A 22,095-nucleotide genomic window follows, 5' to 3' on the forward strand; every position below is an offset into this window, starting at 1 on the left:
GGGGCCGTGCTCTCTAAGCGCCTGCCCGCGGACCAGAAACTGCACCCCTGCGCTTACTTCTCCCGACGCCTCTCCCCAGCTGAGCGCAATTATGATGTGGGAAACCGTGAACTGCTGGTGGTGGTTCTGGCTTTCAGGAGTGGCAGCATTGGGAGCAGCCCAGCGCTTTATTGTTTGGACAGACCATAAAAACCTGTCCTACCTCCACTCTGCCAAAAGGTTGAACTCCCGCCAGGCTCGTTGGGCACTTTGACTTCACCCTCACCGACCGCCCCATCATCAAACACTCTGCCTTATCCAGCAGTGCTTCTGGTGGCCGTCCATGACTGCAGATGTTCGTGCCTTCGTTGCCTCATGCTCATTCTGCGCTCGCAAAAAAAAAGCCTCCCATCAAGCCCCAGCGGGTCTCCTGTACCCCTTCCTCATTCCCTCTCAGCCCCGGTCCCACATCGCAGTGGACCTTTGTCACCGGTCTCCCCCCCATTAGAGGTGAGTGACAGCATTCTCACTGTCATTGACAGGTTCTCAAAGGCAGTTCATTTTGTTCCACTCCCCAAACTTCCCACCCCCTTGGAGACTGCCAACCTCCTGGTCCAGCACGTGTTCAGGTTCCATGGCATCTCCGTCGACGATGTGTCGGACAGAGGCCCACAGTTCACCTCCCATGTCTGGAAGGCTTTCTGTCGGGCGATGGGGATTTCAGCCAGCCTCTCGTCCGGCTACCACCCTCAAACCAACGGGCAGATAAAGCGTGCAAATCAAGATCTGAAGACTACCGGGTGGGGCAACGTGTCTGGCTGTCTGCACGGGATCTGCCCCTCTAAGTAGACTCACGCAAAATATCCCCCCACTTCATTGGCCCTTTCCCCATCGACAGGATCATCAACCCCAGCGCCATTCGCCTCCAGCTTCCAGCCTCGCTCAAGTTCCAAATTACATGTGTCGATTTTGAAACCCGTCACCGACAGCCCTCTCCAGCCAGCTGAACCACCACCGCCTCTTTCTCGCATAATTGACGGACATCCAGCATACACGGTGGATCGCATCCTCGATGTCCGCAGTACGGCGAGTACGGCAGTGCTTTTTAGTAACTTGGGAGCTGGGAGGAGTACGGCCCAGAGGACCGCTCCTTGATCTCACGATCCCTCATTTTGGACCCACAACTGTTGCGGGACTTCTACGCCCGTCACCCAGGTAAACCCGGTAGGACGCCAAGGTGGCGTTCGTTAGGGGGGGCTACTGTCATGGTTCGTTTTCACCCTTACTATATTGCACTGTAGTTCTTGCTTCTCCCCTTCCTTCTCTGTGCTCCGCCCTCTCTGCAGCGCTGGAGTGTGGCAGGAGGTGGGGCTGAACACTGGAGCAGAGACTCACCCACTCACCTGAACCACATCAGGCTGTTAGATGCCAGACTATTTAACCAGCTTCTCCCCTTGCTCCTGTGCCAGAACTTTCCTTGACCTCCACGCTGTGTCTCGCCACTTGCTGTCAAGTCCCTCCTGCCACGCGTTCCAGCCCCTAGGGTGGAAAACTCTGGGTGATCTAATAATTCCTTTTTGTTGTTACATGCATTTCCATGAGCAAGGTGATTTTTAGTTGCTACTTTGTCTTCCTGAGCACACATTAGTTTTTTCCATTTTTGAGCCCAGTGATTTTTGTGTTGTTACTTTGTGCCCAAATAAATTTTTGCTTTTTGGATTCTTGATCTTTGCCTCGTGGGTCCTGGCCTTTTGCCTCACAGCACATAACAGGATACATATCCAAATTATAATTAATTCAATTTATATGAAAAAAAAAAGAATTCTATTGTTCACACTGACGTAAAAATACAAGACCCCCCCCCCTTAAATAAATAAATGAATAAGAACTGACTGAGTGTGAAATGCAGAAAATGATCCAGTTAAGGACTTTCTTTAATACTTTCTTTGTGTTTTGTTTTTCGGCATTGGTTTCCTCATTTTCATTTCAGTGCATCCCTAAATATAATCCAGCAGACACTCTCTGAGTTTAGATATTGGAACGTTACTACGTTCATACTGTATATTAATTCTATCTGTAACACTACAATTGACTGGATCATCTTTAAAGAGGAACTCAGGTCAAAAATCTTCTTTGCAATACAATGTTTCATGTACCCACACTGTTCTAAACAATAGCATCCGTGGAGTAAGAGTTAAGACAATCAATCCTCCTGTTTTCAGCCATCTCAGGAGGCTGACATTTTATGCAGCGCCGAACCCTGCTGTCAACTGAAATTGACGTCAAACAGCCCTGTGGCTCACACTGTGAATGTCACACCTCACTGTTTTCTGGGTTTGGTCACATGTTGTTCCCAATGCCGATGGCACTTTGACGTCAATTTCAGTCGACAGCTGGGTTTGGCAGCATAAAATGTGAAATCTTAATTCCTATCCCACGAACGCAATACTAATCAGAATATCTTGTTTTGACTAGTGGGGGAACATAGAACATATCGCATACAAATTTTTGGACTTGAGTAACTGACTCCTCAGGTTGTACCTAACCATTGTAAACATGCTGCAGTGTTGTCACTGTTAAAGAAGTTTGGACGGCACGCCTATTTTCTCTTGAAACTTTTTACCTCCAAAATACATGAGGAAATAGTCTCTGAACCAAGCCCTGCTGCGAAAAAGCTGAAATCCATGAACATTTGGGGGTGCCACTTAAAAGAAGTTTGTATTTGCATATAGGTGCTAAATTATGGCAGCTAAGCACTTCATAGAATCAAAACCATGAAATTGTCATGTACATAATCATGAACCCGTGGTGCATAAATGACTTATTTGGTTCTTAAAGTATTCAACACTAGCCACTTTCACGAGGCTCAACAGTGAAATTACATTAGCTAGCATACTAGCCTATATAAAACGTTAGCACAAACTGACAAAACAATCACACATGGGCGGACAAATGTGTGCTATCACTATCACTTCATAAAAAAAAGGTATACAGTAAGTCATTAAACTTACCTTTAGCATTTACACTCAAAAACAAATGTTATGAAATACAGGTTAGTTGCCACACGGGGAAACAAGCAAAAACAAACTTTGGGTTTCAAATTGACTGTCCACAAAGTGCATTTAAAGTGGAAGTCAACCAAAATGATATTAGGTGCACTGCAGACGTGAGAAAACTCACAGTCTTGGTGCTACTGGATCTAAGCGCTGCTTTTGATACAGTAGATCACCAAATTTTTTTTAAATAGACTTAAAAATCTAGTGGGCATCTCTGGTAGTTTTTGACTGGTTTTATTCCTATCTCACAGACCGATATTTCTTTGTAAGTATGGATACTTGTTCCTCTAAAACTCATGAAATTAAATGTGGGGTTCCTCAAGGTTCGATTTTAGGCCCCCTACTTTTTAATCTTTATATGCTTCCCCTCGGGGATGTCATCAGGGGACACGGCATCAGCTTTCACATCTATGCTGATGACACGCAGCTGTATATTGGCGTGTCTCCTGATGACACAGGACCCATTGATACCCTTTTAAATTGCATTTTAGATATCAAGTCATGGATGGCAGATAATTTCCTACAGCTCAATCAGGACAAGACTGAGGTTTTAGTTATCGGTCCCGAAGGTCAGAGAGAGAAGCTTTTACCAAAACTACACGTTTTTAATCCCTCACATTGTTTGAAGAACCTTGGCGTCATTTTTGACTCTGAGCTCAGTTTTATTCCTCATATTAAAAATGTAACCAAGATTGGTTTTTATCACCTTAAGAATATCGCCAGAGTCCGCCCGTTTCTCTCTCAGGCTAACACGGAAGTGCTGATGCATGCCTTTATTTCCTGTCGTTTAGATTACTGTAATGCCCTGCTCTCTGGCCTCCCGAAAAAGAGCATTTCACCACTGCAACTACTGCAGAATTCAGCCGCTCGGGTGCTGACGAGAACCAGAGGGCGGGAGCACATTACGCCAGTTTTGAAATTGCTGCATTGGCTCCCTGTGTGTTTCAGGATCGATTTTAAAGTACTTTTATTAGTTTATAAATGTGTTAATGGTCTTGGGCCATCTTATTTATCTGATTTGCTTTTATCATACCAGCCCTCGCGGATCCTGAGGTCCTCTGGCGCCGGCCTTTTATTTATTCCAAGGGTGAGGACCAAACTGCATGGCGAGGCTGCATTCAGCCGTTTTGGTCCTCACCTTTGGAATAGCCTGCCAGAGGATGTCAGGTCTGCAGAGACTGTTGATATTTTTAAGAGGAAGCTCAAGACACACCTTTTTAGTTTGGCTTTCAACAACTTTTAAATAATTTATCTTTTCTTTTGATTGAAGATAATTCTATGTTTTGCTTTGAATGTTTTAAAGCACTTTGAGTTGCATTTTTATGTATGAAAAGTGCTGTATAAATAAAATGTGATTGATTGATTGATTGAAAACATATTTTTTTCAAGATTATGTTCTATGCAGGCCCATTCATTGAAACAAGGCATTCTGATTAATATTGCACTTGTGGAATAGAATGGAGTTAAGCAGCAAAATCCACCCATTTCTAGCCATATCAGGGGGCGGCCATTTTGTCACCTCTGTTGACTGAAAATGACATCACAGTTGCTTTGGGCTCAGCTTCAGAAAACAGGTGAACTGTGATTGGTCGTTACCTGAGCCCTGAGCAACTGTGATGTCATTTTGAGTCGACAGAAGTGACAAAATGGTCATCCCCAGAGATGGCGAAAAACGGGTAGATTAACTCTTAATCCACAAACACAATAGTTTCCAAAATGCCTTGTTTCAACTAGTGGGCCTGCATAGAACACATTCTTGAAAAAAATATGTTTGGGTTGACTTCTTCTTTAAGGTCCACCAAACAAAATAGGAGGACATCGCATATGCATCTGAAAACAACAACAATGTATTAATCCGAACAACAACAACAAGATTCCACGTGATGGTGTCAAGGCAAACTTTTATTGCTTTGCTTTTTCCGTATGCCTTGGTGGCCATATTAGCTCACATTGTTGTAAAACCCCGAAGGTTCAAATTAGCATGCCAGCCACATCTCAATGAAGATGATCTAAATGCTCTCATAGTATCTCATTTGACTTTTGATTGCTGCAGTCAATTAGTCCATTTGTTGCAAAGACTGTTAAGATTTGCTTATTCTGCTTTCACGCAAAGTTAGTGCGGCTGTCAAATCAATCGCCCCGCCCTCTCCCCCGACTGAAATAACTGCCCCAAAAAAATATCACATAGTCAGTTTTTACCATCTAAGGACCTGGAAACAGTAATCCATTCTTTTATCGCAAAGCAGCTTGACTATGGTAAACCTCTTTACTTTGGGATCAGCCAGGCTTCTGATTTTGTTAATCATCTTTTATGTAATCCTTTTTACTCCTTCTGCACATCATGTTGTTCGACATTGACGAACTGTTTTGTGTTGATATACCTAGATGTGTTTACTATGGTAGATTTATCATTAATAAGCAGTGGCGGGACTTCTCAATTAGTTGGGCAATAGCTCCTCGTGCATCAAGATTTTCAACAGATATTTTTATTTCTTCTGGTTCATTGATGAGAAACAATATCCTGCATGTGTCATTTATGTTGAAGATGTGGTACAAGTAATTGCATTCTTTGCATGCGGGATTATATGCAAAGCCTTCATGACGACGCTTCATAGCGTACCGTCTCAAAGTCACCTAAAAAAACGTTGAAAACATAAAACCTGATTGATCCGAGAAAGCTAAATTGAGTGAGACAACTTTTTGTTATCAACGACTTAACATCCTCAGCAATAGTTTTGTACCATTGTCTTGAAGAAGACACCAAATTTCTATTAGTTGTCCATATTAGGCATGGGCCAATAACCGGTTTGACGATTTATCATGGTTTTAAAAAGTCAAGCTTTCAATGACCGCTAATACTGTCTGTAACCGGTAATGAGGTCTTGTCTTTTTTGAGGGGACTTATAATCAGCGCGCAATATGATGGGCTGCTTGCAGAGTTCAGTAAACGAGTTGCTCTAAGGGACTTCTTTTTTATTTCATTTTTTGGGTTAAACTATTTCCCTGGCGACTTTAATGATGCACCGTCTTATGACGCCACACTTTGACGTACGTATACGTCTTTATAACAATAGGCCCCGCCTACCCAGGACGTATGAGTACGACTTTTACGTTTTTTGGCGGCTGATGCAACCTTTCATGGGAATTCAGGCTTGTCTGCTAGGTAAAACATTTAAAAAACGGACAGCAGGTGGCAGTGATCAGCCAGGTTAAGGTTTCAGAGACAGTCAGTAGAATAATTGGTATACAACATGAAGACAGTCCGGTTGTGGAGTGGCAGTGCAGACAGAAGTCAGAAAAAACGGGGACGGAGAAAGTAAGACTGCGTGACCCTTGACGATTGTTTTGTTGTGGGGTTGGATAAAAAGCCAACTGTCTGAAGATGATGACGGTGATCGAGTGGCTTTGGTGGCGTGAATGACGCGTCTTTCTGTAACACGTAACAAGCAACCACCCATTCTATGCTGCATGCCCGATCATGCTCCATGAGTCAGTTATATGCACATCAAATTGTCCTGCTACTAGGGATGTGCGCGACTAGCCGTTTAACCGTCTACGATTTATTAAACGTTTAGTATTTTATTAGTCGGTTAAACACTGTAGATTTGTGAAGAAGAAACTGTACTCCGCTATATTAGGCTACACTGAACCCGTTACTTAAATCCCCTTCGTGTACGTACGCGTCTCTCTCTCTCTCAAAGAAAGGCGTATTTATTTTGTCAGAGACCTGCGCCAGGCTCTATCATGTGACTGTGCTTCACCAATCAGACGTATCCGTATGGCAGTGTCGTCACGTGATCATATTCAACTTCAGATGCGGGAAATAGTTTTCGGATGAAACGGATCGAAAATGTCTGCATCTGCAGCTTGTGTGAGACTTTTCAGTCATGCTGGACTCCTGTTCACTGCTCAACAATCACAGCTTCACTGCAAGAACCTTGAGAGCCAATACTGTTAAAGATTAATAGTGACATCACTGAGTGATTCTTTGGGAAAAATGTTTGTTTTGCATGTTTTGTCACATACATACAGACTGAAACACACGCACGCACACACCCACAGAGTTTATACGAGTTCATGGGCTACCTTGTTCTGCCTGCAAAGCCTGTTAAAAAAAAAAGTACAGGGGCTGAAATTTTGTGCCATTTGTGCTTAATTTATTTATTTTATTTATACTATTATTATTATTTTATTGGTTATTAAAGTAATTGAATTTACCTTAAGATTATTTTAAGATCTTATTTAATTAAATTGTATTTTATTGATTGGATGGACTTTAATTTGCCTGAAGATGATTATTTTGTATTTTCATCTGATTGAATGGTTGTTTAAAAAAAATAAATACAATAAATGAGACGTTGCTACAGTTACTCAGTACTTGAGTAGTTTTTTCACCAAGTACTTTTTAACTTTTACTCAAGTAATTATTTGGATGACTAATTTTTACTTCTACTTGAGTCATATTATTCTGAAGTAACAGTACTTTTACTTGAGTACATTTTTTGGCTACTCTACCCACCTCTGGTCGGCGTGTCGCCTACGCCCTGCAGCGTCTCGTCATTGGTGATTGTATATGCGCCAATGTATGCTTCCAACTACAGGCAGTCCTCAATTTACAAACGAGTTCCGTTTCTACACTGACGATGTAACCTGAATTTTGGCGTATGTCGGATTTCACCGTTAAAGTCGAAATTTACATCAAAATGCGGGATATAAGAAAAAGAAAATACATTAAAATAAAAACATAAGATGCTGTACTTAGCATTACTACTGAGAGGTGGATGGAGAAGGAGAGGAGGGCGAAAAAGGCAAAGGTAGGGCCGGCGCGCACAGACACGATCGAGACATGCATGCTCAACTGCAAGGATTACTGGTCTTTGTAGTACAGGAAGTTCTTGTATGCGGAAGTGCGTTGTTTGGCGCGAAACGCATCGCAAATATACAAGCAGAGGTAAACAAGCTCAGAGACGCAGCACAAGAGCAGACTTTTGGAGCGAGGAGGAAACCGGCTGCTTCATTCCTCTGGTGAGTGACATAAATATGAAGTGTTTTATTGACAGTTGAAAGTAACAAGCGGAAATGACGGAATTTGAGTCATGACACCGTGCGTCGCCATCACAGTGAATTATTCAAATGGCGGAGCAACTCATTCATGTAAACGGGATATTCAGAATGTTTCAGAAATTGGAATTTTGACCTTAACCCGAATATTAACTGCATGTAAATGTAGTCGCTATGTTGCTGGTTACAAAATGGAGAAGGCACGGGCGTTGTAAAGTCGAAATGTCGTAGGTCGCGTGCGTCTTAATTTGAGGACTGCCTGCATTGTAGAACGACTGAGTTTTCACCTTCGGTTGCACTACTGAAACGGTAAGGGAAGTCGAAATAGTGTGGTGTCCTGTTTGTAGATCAAACCGGGGTGGAAATGAAGGAAAGAGTGGAGAAATATAATAAATATAGAACGCAATGTTCTGTGGGCCTTGCATGATCAGTCAAAATGCAGTAAATTGCTGGGATGGAGGGGGTTGCTCCTTAACGGTTTAACTAAAGTTATATAGATATGATTATATATTACCTTTGGAATAATGGTGATAGAATGTCTTATGAAATATGCGTTATTTTGGTGGCTATTTTTCTAACCCGGAAGGAAGGAAGACACCTGGTTCACTAAAACCCGCCTCTTATTATGTGGCTGTCACACATATGCACACGCACGCACATACCCCATGTTCCCATATTGACAACTTCACTTCTCTGTAGCTTGAAAATAGCAGATCTTCACCCAGCCTTCCTGCTGGTCATGGGTGGAGAAACTCAATGTTGAAGTGGTATTTTGTAAGTTTGTCACATCAAATTTTGCCAATTTCAGAATGGCTTGCTAACATTTTCAGAAATAGGCAACTAAAAAATGTTTGATTTGGTTGGTTTCACAGTTTATTGTGGGAAAGCACTCAAGAGACCAGCTTTTTGCATACAAACAATTAGAAATGCCACTTTTCCCTTGTCCTTTTTTAGAATTTCAACACTCAAAACTGAGTGTTTTAGTATCCTTGAAAACACTTTTGTTCTTCATTGTTGTCACAACAATATCTCAAATTTGCATTAAAATTTGCCCCAAAAATTGCAAACTTTTAAATCTTTGACTTCTCAGGATTTTTTTAAATAAAAGTAACTCTGTTTCCCTTGGAAGCATAATGAACTATACGTTACTTAAAATCGGGGTTGCAAAACTACTGCACAGATGAATGCTTCACTTCACAGGTATTTCATAAGTAGCATAGCTTTTACTAAAAAAAAAAAAAAGTCAACCTAATTTACTTTTTTTTTTTCTTCGACACAACAAAACACTGCATTGTACTGTATTACCCTTGAATTCCCAAACACACACAAGCAATTTTCGATGCCTCCCATCAAGGCTAATGGTTTATTTCACACTGTTATTTTCGAGAGCACTGAGGCCTGGTAAAGATCCAATTGGTGCCACCGTCCACCCTTTCCCCAAAAATAGACAGCCTGCTGTTGACAGATTCTCTGAGACAATACAGGCTTGTTTACTCTACTGGTGAAAGCGCATCGGCCTGCAACCTGTCTGCCCTGTGTGCAACATCACAGGCAGTACAACTACCGTATATCATGCATCGGGGGAAGCTGTCAAAACAAGCAATGCCATGTTGTGCTCTCAAATTTCAAGCAAAACGCAGAGCAATGTAGAGCAGCCATGGGCAACTGGAGCCCCACGGGTGCCATGTGAATCACAACATGGAGACAAGAGTCTGTGATCCAGACTCAGTTCCCACTCAGTGAGGTGTGTGAATATGAATGGTTGTTTGACTCTATATGCACCCTGACATCGACACAGACAGCTAGGACAGGCTCTATCTTGCCATAGAATAGGGTAAGCGGCAGAGAGAAAGGATGGATGTGATGTCCTGTCTTGAAACTCTGTTTGAAGCACAGCCCAAGTTAAACTGACATCATTCTAAAATATGTTTTGCAGGAAAGGCAATTTGAATTGAATGAAACATAACATTCAAAACTGTCATAAACTCTAAAAAAAAAAAATCTTCACCTCTGACATTAGACATGATGCATGGCCCTAATGCAAACAGGCATTACATCATAAGAGAAGGAGGAACGATAGGCATAGCTTTTATTGTTTAAGCCTGAAGAGAGAACGTTTCCTCTGACAGAAGGTCATCACTGCTAAACACACGAATACACATTTTCATTCTGCAGTCAGCTCTAATCACTGACGAACAAATTCACTTGGAAGTAAACAGGTAAAAAATAAAGAGTAATTAGTTTGTGTAAAATCGGTAAATGAAGAGATCAGCCAGGAACATGCGCTACACTGGGGGCAAGGGGGATTGTGGGTGTGGGCGGTCTATAGCCGTGTCAGAAATCTGTCTATTAATCAATCAATCAATCACATTTTATTTATATAGCCCTTTTCATACATAAAAATGCAACTCAAAGTGCTTTAAAACATTCAAAGCAAAACATAGAATTATCTTCAATCAAAAGAAAAGATAAATTATTTAAAAGTTGTTGAAAGCCAGACTAAAAAGGTGTGTCTTGAGCTTCCTCTTAAAAATATCAACAGTCTCTGCAGACCTGATGTCCTCTGGCAGGCTATTCCAAAGGTGAGGACCAAAACGGCTGAATGCAGCCTCGCCATGCATTTTGGTCCTCACCCTTGGAATAAATAAAAGGCCGGCGCCAGAGGACCTCAGGATCCGCGAGGGCTGGTATGATAAAAGCAAATCAGATAAATAAGATGGCCCAAGACCATTAACACATTTATAAACTAATAAAAGTACTTTAAAATCGATCCTGAAACACACAGGGAGCCAATGCAGCAATTTCAAAACTGGCGTAATGTGCTCCCGCCCTCTGGTTCTCGTCAGCACCTGAGCGGCTGAATTCTGCAGTAGTTGCAGTGGTGAAATGCTCTTTTTCGGGAGGCCAGAGAGCAGGGCATTACAGTAATCTAAACGACAGGAAATAAAGGCATGCATCAGCACTTCCGTGTTAGCCTGAGAGAGAAACGGGCGGACTCTGGCGATATTCTTAAGGTGATAAAAACCAATCTTGGTTACATTTTTAATATGAGGAATAAAACTGAGCTCAGAGTCAAAAATGACGCCAAGGTTCTTCACACAATGTGAGGGATTAAAAATGTGTAGTTTTGGTAAAAGCTTCTCTCTCTGACCTTCGGGACCGATAACTAAAACCTCAGTCTTGTCCTGATTGAGCTGTAGGAAATTATCTGCCATCCATGACTTGATATCTAAAATGCAATTTAAAAGGGTATCAATGGGTCCTGTGTCATCAGGAGACACGCCAATATACAGCTGCGTGTCATCAGCATAGCTGTGAAAGCTGATGCCGTGTCCCCTGATGACATCCCCGAGGGGAAGCATATAAAGATTAAAAAGTAGGGGGCCTAAAATCGAACCTTGAGGAACCCCACATTTAATTTCATGGGTTTTGGAGGAACAAGTATCCATACTTACAAAAAAATATCGGTCTGTGAGATAGGAATAAAACCAGTCAAAAACAGTACCAGAGATGCCCACTATTTAATAAAATTTGGTGATCTACTGTATCAAAAGCAGCGCTTAGATCCAGTAGCACCAAGACTGTGAGTTTTCTCACGTCTGCAGTGCACCTAATATCATTTAAAATCCTTAAAAGAGCAGTCTCCGTACTGTGGTTCATCCTAAAACCAGATTGATATTTCTCCAAAATATTATTTGTATTTAAAAAATGATTCAACTGGATGAAAACCAGTTTTTCTAAAATCTTACTTAAAAACGGTAAGTTGGATACGGGTCTGTAATTATTAAAAACGCTCGGGTCAGAACTGCTCTTCTTCAGAAGGGGCTTCACCACCGCTGTTTTAAAGGCAGCGGGGAAGACGCCCGTCTGAAGAGAGCAATTGACTATATTTAAAATTTGTTCTTCAAATAATCCATAAAATGTCTTAAAAAGAAATGTGGGAATTGGATCCAAAAGGCAGGTTGTTGGGTTTACCTGGGAGAAAACTCGAACAAGTGTCCTTGCATCAACCAGGGCAAAACTTTCCAGTGTTTCCTCATGTAAATATGATTGTCCGGGTTTATTAAAACTTGTGTTTTGACGGGCTAAAAGACTGGATCTTATGTCATCGATTTTACTTCTGAAGTGGTCTGCAAAGTCCTCACAGAGAGCGTCTGTTGGTCTCTGTGGGGACTTATTAAAATCAGAACTAGTTAAAAGTTCAAAGGTGGAGAAGAGAACCCTGGGGTTGTTTTTATCGACTGTAATGAGGTTTGAGAAATAGGAAGATCTTGCCAGTTTTACTGTTTTATTGTAGGATTTCAGTTGTTCGCATAAAATTTCATAGTGTACTGTAAGTTTACTTTTTCTCCACCTCCTCTCTGCACTCCTGCATTTTCTCTTTGATATTTTGATAGCATTGTTTCTCCACGGGGGTACAGTCTTTGTTTTTGTTGTTTTAATTAAAAGTGGAGCTACTGAATCTAATGATGATTTAAGATGTAGGTTAAAATTGTCAACAATAAGATCACAGGGTGCAGGTAAAATGTCAGCAGGAGTGCTTTTTAAGATCTCGATAAAATTTGCAGCCACCTCATAAGATAGGTAGCGTTTCTTCACTGTTCTGACCGGGACTGCTAGATGGTCTAGACCTCCTTCAGACCTTCCCAGCAATTTATTGATTAAAATTTAAATACATTCTTTTTAAATCCACAATTAAGTAGCCATTCACTTCCAATACAATTCCTGTTTCCGTGTTTGTGCTGCAGCTGTATCCGTGTTTGTTTGTGAAGGTAGGCAGGAGCGAGTTGAGTCTTTGTTACTTGCGCATTCTGGGCGCATTTGGAAGTTATCTCTGAGCGCACAATGGATCACTACAACCATTCGGTAACTTAGAGCATTGCTCAAATATGTGCTCGAATGGCTCACCGTCCCTTGTTATTTAACTCAGCGTGAAACGCAATGCTAGATAAAAAAATAAATAATAATATATAATGAAAAAAATATACAGTACTATATATATATATATATATATATATATATATATATATATATATATATATATACATACATTATATTCAGTCACTAATTTAGGACACGAACAAACCGATGGTTAATTACGCTGTCATTGTATGATACGGCACAAGTCTCCTTGATTACTTTGTAATCTGATGTCCATGTTTTAAGAAAGGTGCCTCAAATTGCACTTCAAGTCTTTTTCAATATGAAGAAAAATATAAAATAAAAATAAAACGTTGCCTAATAATTGTAAGAAAACATTCAGCTCAAACGTCTGGCAGGATACTTTGAAATTTATATACTGTACCACTTACAAAATGCGTTAAATTGTGTTCTTAAATCCTAAACGGCCATATTGGACATAAGGAGTTGATTATTTTTTTTATGGGCAAAAGTGTTTTGTACAATAAATGAAGACAAAGTTCTATTTATTTATTTAGTGGCTTATGTGATTATATATATATATATATATATATATATATATATATATATATATATATATATATATATATATATATATATAAACACACACATACATGTTAGATGTGGAGAGGCAAACCAACTACCTTTGTCTTCACTTCAATCACTATGTCAAGACATTGTGGAACTTGCTGTTCATGACTAGATTTTGAATCGCATGCAGTCAGCAAGCTATTATAAGCAGGGCATGAGAGGAATAAAGGCTGTCCCTCTTCCATTTCTGCACACCAAGGTCAATTTGTTGATATCAGGAAATCACAGGGGGAAGTAAATGAGGGGGAGGAGGATGGATAAGAAGGTAAAGTCATTTCGAAGGAGGGCCCAGAAGAGAAACCCAACAAAGCAATCAGCTCCCCTTTCTGGGTCTTCACAAATGGCCTGAGATCACTAAGAAGTAAATACAACAGTATACAGTGGTGAGGTGTTGCCAACGTACCTGTGACATGCAAATAAAGCTCATCAACAAACATTGTTGATGACAAGTTCAGATGTTCTGCTAGTCAGTCCTAAATGGATCAAAGCAGCATGCGGTTTTGATCAATTACAGATTAAGTCACATATTTTTGGTATAACAATACATTTTAAAAAAATGTCAATCTCCCACAAACCGCTTGTCAATTCCTTAGTAGGTAGTTTGGAAGGAGATGATAAACTTTTTAACGTAAAAATTAATGTTGGATAACAACGCTAAAGCATTTCTGACATGAACATAACACAGATTAAGACATCCAAAACTATGATTTCATATTTAATGTTCTCTATGCATATAAATATCGAAATGATCCCAGCATTTTACAACAGAAAATGGCTGCATGTTCATACACTTGCCTGTCGTATATGTGATGTCTCACCCTTATGATATATGAAATGTTCCATAAACAACTCAAACAAACAGCAGAACAAGAGCGGATTTTGCCTTACATCCTGAAACAAAATACTTCAATCACATAGACATTGTTAAGGGACTAAGGCTGGGAAACAACATCGCACAAAAATTGGTCGACACAAAAATTGGTCGACACAAAAATGCCTCAAAACTATAATGGATTATTTCAAAACCATATTTGGGTTGCCGGAACCAATGTTTTGTGTTTCCTCACGGACATTTGATGCTGCGGACAGCCTTGACACTTTGACACTCTTCCGACGACAGATATATTCATCCATCGATTATGGTTTGCGGTTGTTTTTTGTCCTCAAAATGTAAGTTTTATGTTGTTACTGCGAAGTGGAGCAGGAGTCACAAGGAAACATACTGGGATACAAACGCATGACTTTGAGCCAGTGGCTGTGTCGCCCAGCTGGCCAACCACAACTGTAGTACTATGATGGGTAAAAGGTCAGATGTTTTTTCTTTTTTACTCATTAGGTAATATATCTTACCTTTGGTAGTTAGAACGCACTATGGTGTTTGTAGACTACACAATATATTGTATTCATTTTGCACATGACGCAATTTCCAGAGTAATTGATGGAATAATCAAAAGGATAATCGATTCCAAAAAGGTTAGTTTGTGATAGTCCAAAAGGGGACATTGCATGTTAATTGAGCCAAGCTAAAGTAGGCCTGCATTGAAGCTATAAACCAACAAGCAGCATCAGCAAGCTCTTGAGAAGCCTGATAACGATCCTGATCATTTTAACAGGTGTGTTACAGCAGGGAGGGATTGAAAACCTGCAGGACATGTGCCCTCGAGGACCGGAGTTGGTGACCCCTGCTATAAACCAATTCACTGCTAATGTGACCCATCTTTAAAAAAAACCCAGCAAAAACAAGAAACACCCATGTGTTAGTACTAGAAATGAAACATAGACAAAAATTGTTTGTTAAAAACAAGTGGTAGCTGAAAAGCCAATGAACACAAAAACAAATCTGTGTGAGAGGAAGCCGGAGTGCCCACTTTTTGTGTAACCAGTTACTATTAGACAGCATGTGTGTGTGTATTGTGAGGAGGGCACAGATGGTTATCGGCATCTGCTTCTTCATCAGCTATTTTTCAGATATGTAAAAAGAGAACTTACCTGGGAACTGGTAACTATAACTTGGTGCAAAACCACTGTATCCTCTGCCATATGTGGATACAATATTGGGATAACCTGAACAAGACAAAAAAAAAAGTGAATTAAAATTTCATTTTAAAATACTGCAGTGTCTATAAATAAAATTCTAGAAACCTCATTCACATATTTAAATCTGGTGTAAACAAGTGTTGTTACTATGGTTGGATTTATAGTACATGACATGCTTCAAGGCACGTTGGTCCACTGGTTAACACGTCCACCTCACAGTGCGGAGGTTGTGGGTTCGAATCCGGCCCCGGCCTTCCTGTGTGGAGTTTGTACATTCACCCCGTGCCTGCATGGGTTTTCTGCAGGTAGTACGGTTTCCTCCCACATTACAAAAACGTGCATAGTAGGTTGATTGGACACTCTAAATTGTCCCTAGGTATGATTGAGAGTGTGAATGGTTGTTTGTCTTTGTGCTCCCTGTGACTGGCTGACAACCAGTTCAGGGTGTACACTGCCTACTGCCCATAGACAGCGGGGATGGGCTCCAGCACGGCCACAACCCTTGTGAGGATCAGGCGGTTCAGATAATGGATGGATGGACATGCTTCAATTGACACAATTCCAAAGTTTTCGCTTCCAAGTGGCACAATTCAAATAATGTGTTATACACCATGGCAGCGGAAAAGACAAAAATCACATGGAATCAGAAATTCTCAGAGAGTAACGGGATCAGGCCTCTCTCAAATGTGGATACAAATCAGTTAAGCATTGAAACGTACAGACCTGTCACACCAATACTTGATACACAGCCAAATCTGCTCAAACAATTCAAATAAACTTAAAAACATCCACTTAAAAGCATAGACACTTAAGTTGGATCCAAAAAGAGTACATTAGAGGAGTGTTGCTAATCAAATGAGGATATATAATTATAATAATTGCTGGCAGCAGACAACAGCGTGACCAAATGGGGCGTGGTGTCTGACCAAGCCATTTACATGTAATATGGGCATATGAACATGTGGGCTGTTTCAATGTGTTAAGTGAATAGTACAAGTGAATCGTGAAATCTATATCAAGTAGATATAAAAAATGTCAGACTGTATTTGAATGCATCTTGTATCTCGCCAACGCGACAGGTGTCAATGTTTCATATGATGTTCCCTTTATAACCCCATCCGTTTTAAAGCACAAAAGTTGAGTGAACGATCATACACATATTCAATCACAAGCATCTGCCTGTTATCTACCTGCCTGGCACGAGTGATCTATAAGCTCACAACATACACAACACATCCATTTCTGAATTTTAAGATAGTGACTGCTTGATAGCTGGAGACCCAACCCACCATTACATATTGTGTTTTACAACAGTAGTACCCAACAATATTTCTAATTCAACACGGAACACTGGATGATAAGCACGCAGTCTTGGATGCCAAATATGCGCATCCAGTAGTGAGCACCTCAGTGAATGGGAACAAGCTGAATGTGTAGCCATCAATTATAAAGCAAATAGTGTAAGAGTCACTGACAACCACGCTGCTATTTATAGTAGTATGATTAAATAGTCAGAAACAGGGACATATTTGTATGTCTTTTAGGAATTGAGATGTTGCGATTGACTGGCAACCAGTCCAAGGTGGACGCCGCCTACTGCCCGAAGGCAGCTGGGATAGGCTACAGCACTCCTGCAACCCTCGTGACGATAAGTGGTTCAGATAATGAATGAATGAATGGATGAAGAATCCAGACGTTTAATCCCAGGTACATATTTCTATGTCTTTTATGTTTTTTCAATTGGGAAGGTAAAGGAGGGTCTGAAAATGGCTAGCATTGGTAATAGTACACCTCAACTGGCAGAGGTGGGCATTCCGCCAAACTGTCACTGACGGACACCCATTTTACTCATGAGTGACAAATTGACAAACACATTTAAAAAATGATGGGCTTAGCATTTACGGAAGTAGATTTTCATCCGTCAAAGTAATCGCCACGAACTGCATCGCTGACGGACCGGACCCTCAGTCCATCACTAATGGACACCGGTTTTGCAGATTTTTTGGGGGGGACTAACTGATGGACCAACTGACTTCTGCCAGACTGACCAACTGATGACTACAATTTGGTTCGTCACGAAAAATGATGAACTGAAGAATGACGGACGGGTACCCAGGCCATTGACTGATGACGAATGATGGACCAGCAAAATTTATTAAAATCAGACCTTAAGGATTTCGCAAAGTTTCAATCGCAACTATTAATGCAAAATCAAGAAAATCCTGGTAAATTGCAATTAACCACAAATTTGTCCAAACACTGCAACTTTCTCGCAACATTTAAAACAATGCATGTTTCACGTCACTTTTCTGTTATTTTGCCTCAAATGGCTCCACAGGGGCTCGACTGGAAATAGTAGCGGTACGGTAGTCGAACTCAAAAGAAGAAACATCACATCGTCTTTTAGACGATAGCGAAGAAGAAGCAGAGAATTATGCCACACGTCATTACACAGAAAAATAAGAAAAAGCAGACAGTAGAGAAATGTGAAGCAGAGGAAACGCAAAGCATTTACCATTTAAAATCACGGCAAAGGACTGTGCAAAGCAATATCGGGATGTTCTGCATGAAAGCGGGAGTAAACTGTTCTGTTCCAAATGCAATGTTGTTACGCACCCGTGCACTCTATTCATTTGTTTTCGCCATAACCTCTATAATTCATTACTCAGTCCACTTTATCCATTCGTCTGTGCACTAGGGCAGTTGCGATTCGGGGGTGATAACTCCATTTTGTTTTCAAATGGCCAGATTTTTGTTAGGGCACTTTTTCATTTAGCCCTTCCAACTTTCGCACCTATGTTATAGACCCCTCCTCCTTGCCATCTTGAGGAGGGGTCATAACATAATTCGGGGCTCGTCCGGGATAGCGGGAACGTTAGCCACGGTAAAGTGTGAGGGTTGGCGGGGGTTGTGTGCGCTGTGGTTTGGTTTATTTGGTGTTTTCTTTTTCAGTCCAGTGTAGAAGGGTGTCCAGCTTGGCTGCTTTTGGCGGCCATTCCGTCGGCACCACTTTTTTAATTTAGTTTGTTATTTTTGGGGGCAAATCCCGGGCGGAGTGGATTCTCTGGCGGGGGCTGCATGCCTTGAGCCCGGCACCCCCGAAGACTAGTGTTTTGGGGGGGTGTTTATCTGGGATTGTTTCGTTTGGTGTGTGGGACGTTTTTTGTTTTTTTTGTTTTTTTTGTACAAACCATATTTTTTCTTCTGGTTTGTATTTTAAGTGGGGGGTTTGTTACGGCCCATGTTGAGTCTTGGCCATTTAGGTTGCGTGTGTGGCAGCTCTCCCCCTGCCTCTTCCTGAGTGGTGGCTCTTTTCACCAACTCAGTCAGCCAATTAGTGCGGGGGAGTGACCAATTGCTTTCAGGTGTGCCATTAGCAATTAGTTAAATAGGACTTGGTTGCTGGTGGACTGGGCATTTCACGAGTGCTAAACACGTGAAAAGTGTTGAAAGAAACATGTTGTTTCAACAAATCACTCACAGAGGCAATTGAGTCTAGGTCTGTTGGGACCTTAAGTCGGAACGACTTAAGGTGAGAAATGTTGAATTTGTATGTAAATAATGCGTGTTAGGCCTTGAGTTGGGCAATATTCTGAAGTAAATAAATTATTAAACATGTTTTTAAATGTGTTAATGTAAGTTCAATCATCAGACAAATTGAAATGTGTAGAATTATCAAGTAAAGAAATATGACTACACTCTTAACTGAAAGTGTACAGAATGTTTTTATCATCTTACTGCAGTATAATCATACTAAAAATGATTGAACATGCACTATTACATTTGTCCACATGTTCTTAACATTACTCTTAGCACAAATTTTCAAAATTGGATATATTGCCCATCTCTGGTTGTTTCACAGTAAGGCTGATAATGTCATATTACATTTTATCAAGGAACACAATTGAAAAAGGTCTATGTGCTTCAAGTTGTCTCTTATCAGATCCGTGAAGATTGGGTTTCAAGATTGGCTATCAAAATCCCACTGTCTGTTAGTCTGTCATCAATGCAGGAGGCATTCCAGGTTATCAGCAGCTTCAAGAAAAATATGTAGATGCAGTCTACCAGAAAGAGAGATAAAAAGCCTCTTTCTGTCATATTTAATGAAAGATCTTGAGGGGGAGATGTGTGCTAAATATAAGGGGTGTAACAGTATGCTAAATCACATTTCGGTTTGGTTTCTTGGAAACTTCGGTTCGGTATATTTTCGGTTCAAAAAACAGTTTTTTGTTTTAAATGTTTATTTTGAAACGATGACAAGTAAATGGTACATTTTTTTTTTTAATAAAAAATAAATAAAAGCGAACCATTCGGGTGACATTCCAAGAAATGACATCATAATAAAAATACACTAACAATAAAGATCTCTTAATTTTGTAAATTAAGACACTGAAATCTTTAAACACTCAGCAGGAACAGTCTATGACACATCTAAGTATTCAAGTTAAAGAAAAGTTGTCATTACAGTACAAAAACACTTTTTGTGATGAAAAAAATACATAAATGACAAATACAATTATTGCTAACTGTATCAAAACTCTTTTTAAAATGAAATACAGTAACTTTAAAGTCTTTATGAAATTATTTACACTTTTTAGGCATTGAAATCTTTGAATGTTCAACAGCATATTGTAACGGATTGGGTTATCTGTGTTGTGGTCAGATTTGTGTTTTGCTGAGTTGTGATGTTTCCGATGTTCATGAATGCATCATACGGCGAGCGAGAGTAGCAGCGGAGAACGAAGGAGAGAGCTGTTCTACTTTGTTTTTGGCTAAAAATACTGCTTGCTTCTTCGTCTAAGAAACATTCATAGTCAGATATTCGTTATTATGTTAGGTGTAGTACCTGCAACATAGCCGCCTATCTCATGTAGCAATGTCGGCACACAACTTTGGGATTTATACACGTAGCTTTCCCCATCGGCGATTTTAACAGGAAAGCTAGAATGTACCGTTACACCCCTACTAAATATCCTTATTGCTCCTCTTGAGAATGATGAGTCTGGGAGGATTTTCTCCTAGGCGCTCCAGCTTCCAGAGGTGCAGCCAATAACAAAAACCATTACATGTACTGCAATTGGGCACTTGTAGTTGATACAAAAACGTTATAGTCATCTGTCACTGTTGCTAATCACCCTAGCATTATTATTAGTGATACAGTTATTGTTATGATCATTGTTTCCATCCCTTTGCTACTCCATCTGTCCTTTTTCACTTTTTCCGCCTTCTCTTTCTCTCCTCTTGCTCTCTAAATCTCAAACCAACCAGTCGAAGCAGATGGATGGTTCAAACTAAGTCTGTTTTGCTTGATGTCTCGTCCTTATGCGAAGTTTAGGTAGTATTCCTGGCGGCCTTGGCAATCATGTTTTAGTCCATCGTGGTCCAAACTGGATGGATGTGAGACACGGGGATTGGGATCGGCAAACATGACAGGCCGTTGACAGATTTTTGAACTGTCAAGAAATTTGCCACGGCAGTCACTGTATGGATGAGAAGCCAAGTTGGTCGTAGTAAAATGGGGTGAATGCAAGAAAACATAGTCACTGACGGGCAGAAACATCCAATGACCATACTTCATTTTTTAAAATTGTTTTCACAAATTCAGTAAGGTGGAAAATGTGTGATATTGCCAAGTAGAGTTCAACATTTTTCCTTGGCTAGCGATAGGGTGTATTGTTAATGCTGGGAGATGAGAAAGTGAATACAAGGCCATTTATGTACACTATGTATGCCAAACTGAAACTGAACAGTTTACTTACTCAGCATGCCCATACCAAGCATGAAGGCATCCATTGTATATGGCAGACCTCTGGCCGGACCCCGTGTCCCAGGTGGGTACATTACTTCTTTTGGTTGGGCTTTTTTGCATTCTACCTGTGAATTATAGACAATTAGGGTATATAGTGACAATTATGGCACTGTAAAATTAGAAATTGGAAATAAAAGCTCTGGAAAGTAAAATTGCCCAAAGTATTTATTTAGAGAGTTCTCAAAGCCTCTGACAGTTCACATATGTAATACAGAATACAAAAAAATTAAAAAACGGGGGACGGGGACATAGCCTTGCGGGTGAGCAGCAAAAAGGACATTTGGAAGCAATAAATTAAAGAGAGCTTTGAAAAACATATCAAAATCGAATTCAGACCGCTTCATCCACAAAAGGGATTTTTATACGACAGTGGCTTGCAAGAGTATTCGCCCCCCTTGAAGACAAAATATATTTTTTGGTGTGAAGAATCAACACCAAGTGGGACACAATTGTGAAGTCCACGAAATTCGCAGCAGTTTTTAGATCTTTCTACAGATTCTCAATTGGACTCAGGTCTGGACTTTGCCATTTAACACCTGATTATGTTTGGTTTTGAACAATTCCATTGTAGATTTTGCTTTCTGGTTAGAAACATTGTCCTGTTGGACTCCAACAGGTTTTCTTCCAAAATGTCCCTGTATT

At 40.5% G+C, this 22,095-nt stretch overlaps 1 protein-coding gene across 2 annotated transcripts in view; it reads right to left on the reverse strand.

Annotated features, from left to right (window-relative positions):
- LOC147145354 (RNA-binding protein Musashi homolog 2-like) overlaps window positions 1–22,095 on the reverse strand; it is a 160,644-nt gene that overhangs the window by 24,335 nt on the left and 114,214 nt on the right. For both annotated transcript variants that reach the window (XM_086036066.1, XM_086036065.1), the window contains 2 exons: window positions 21,404–21,518; window positions 15,597–15,671 (listed from right to left, as the gene is read on the reverse strand). In XM_086036066.1, the coding sequence (XP_085892192.1) occupies window positions 15,597–15,671; window positions 21,404–21,518 (190 nt within the window). The remainder of the gene's footprint in view (window positions 1–15,596; window positions 15,672–21,403; window positions 21,519–22,095) is intronic.

This window comes from Filicampus tigris, chromosome 7, assembly GCF_054856515.1.
Source record: "Filicampus tigris isolate MCC_2025a chromosome 7, RoL_Ftig_1.0, whole genome shotgun sequence".
Taxonomy (NCBI): domain Eukaryota; kingdom Metazoa; phylum Chordata; class Actinopteri; order Syngnathiformes; family Syngnathidae; genus Filicampus; species Filicampus tigris.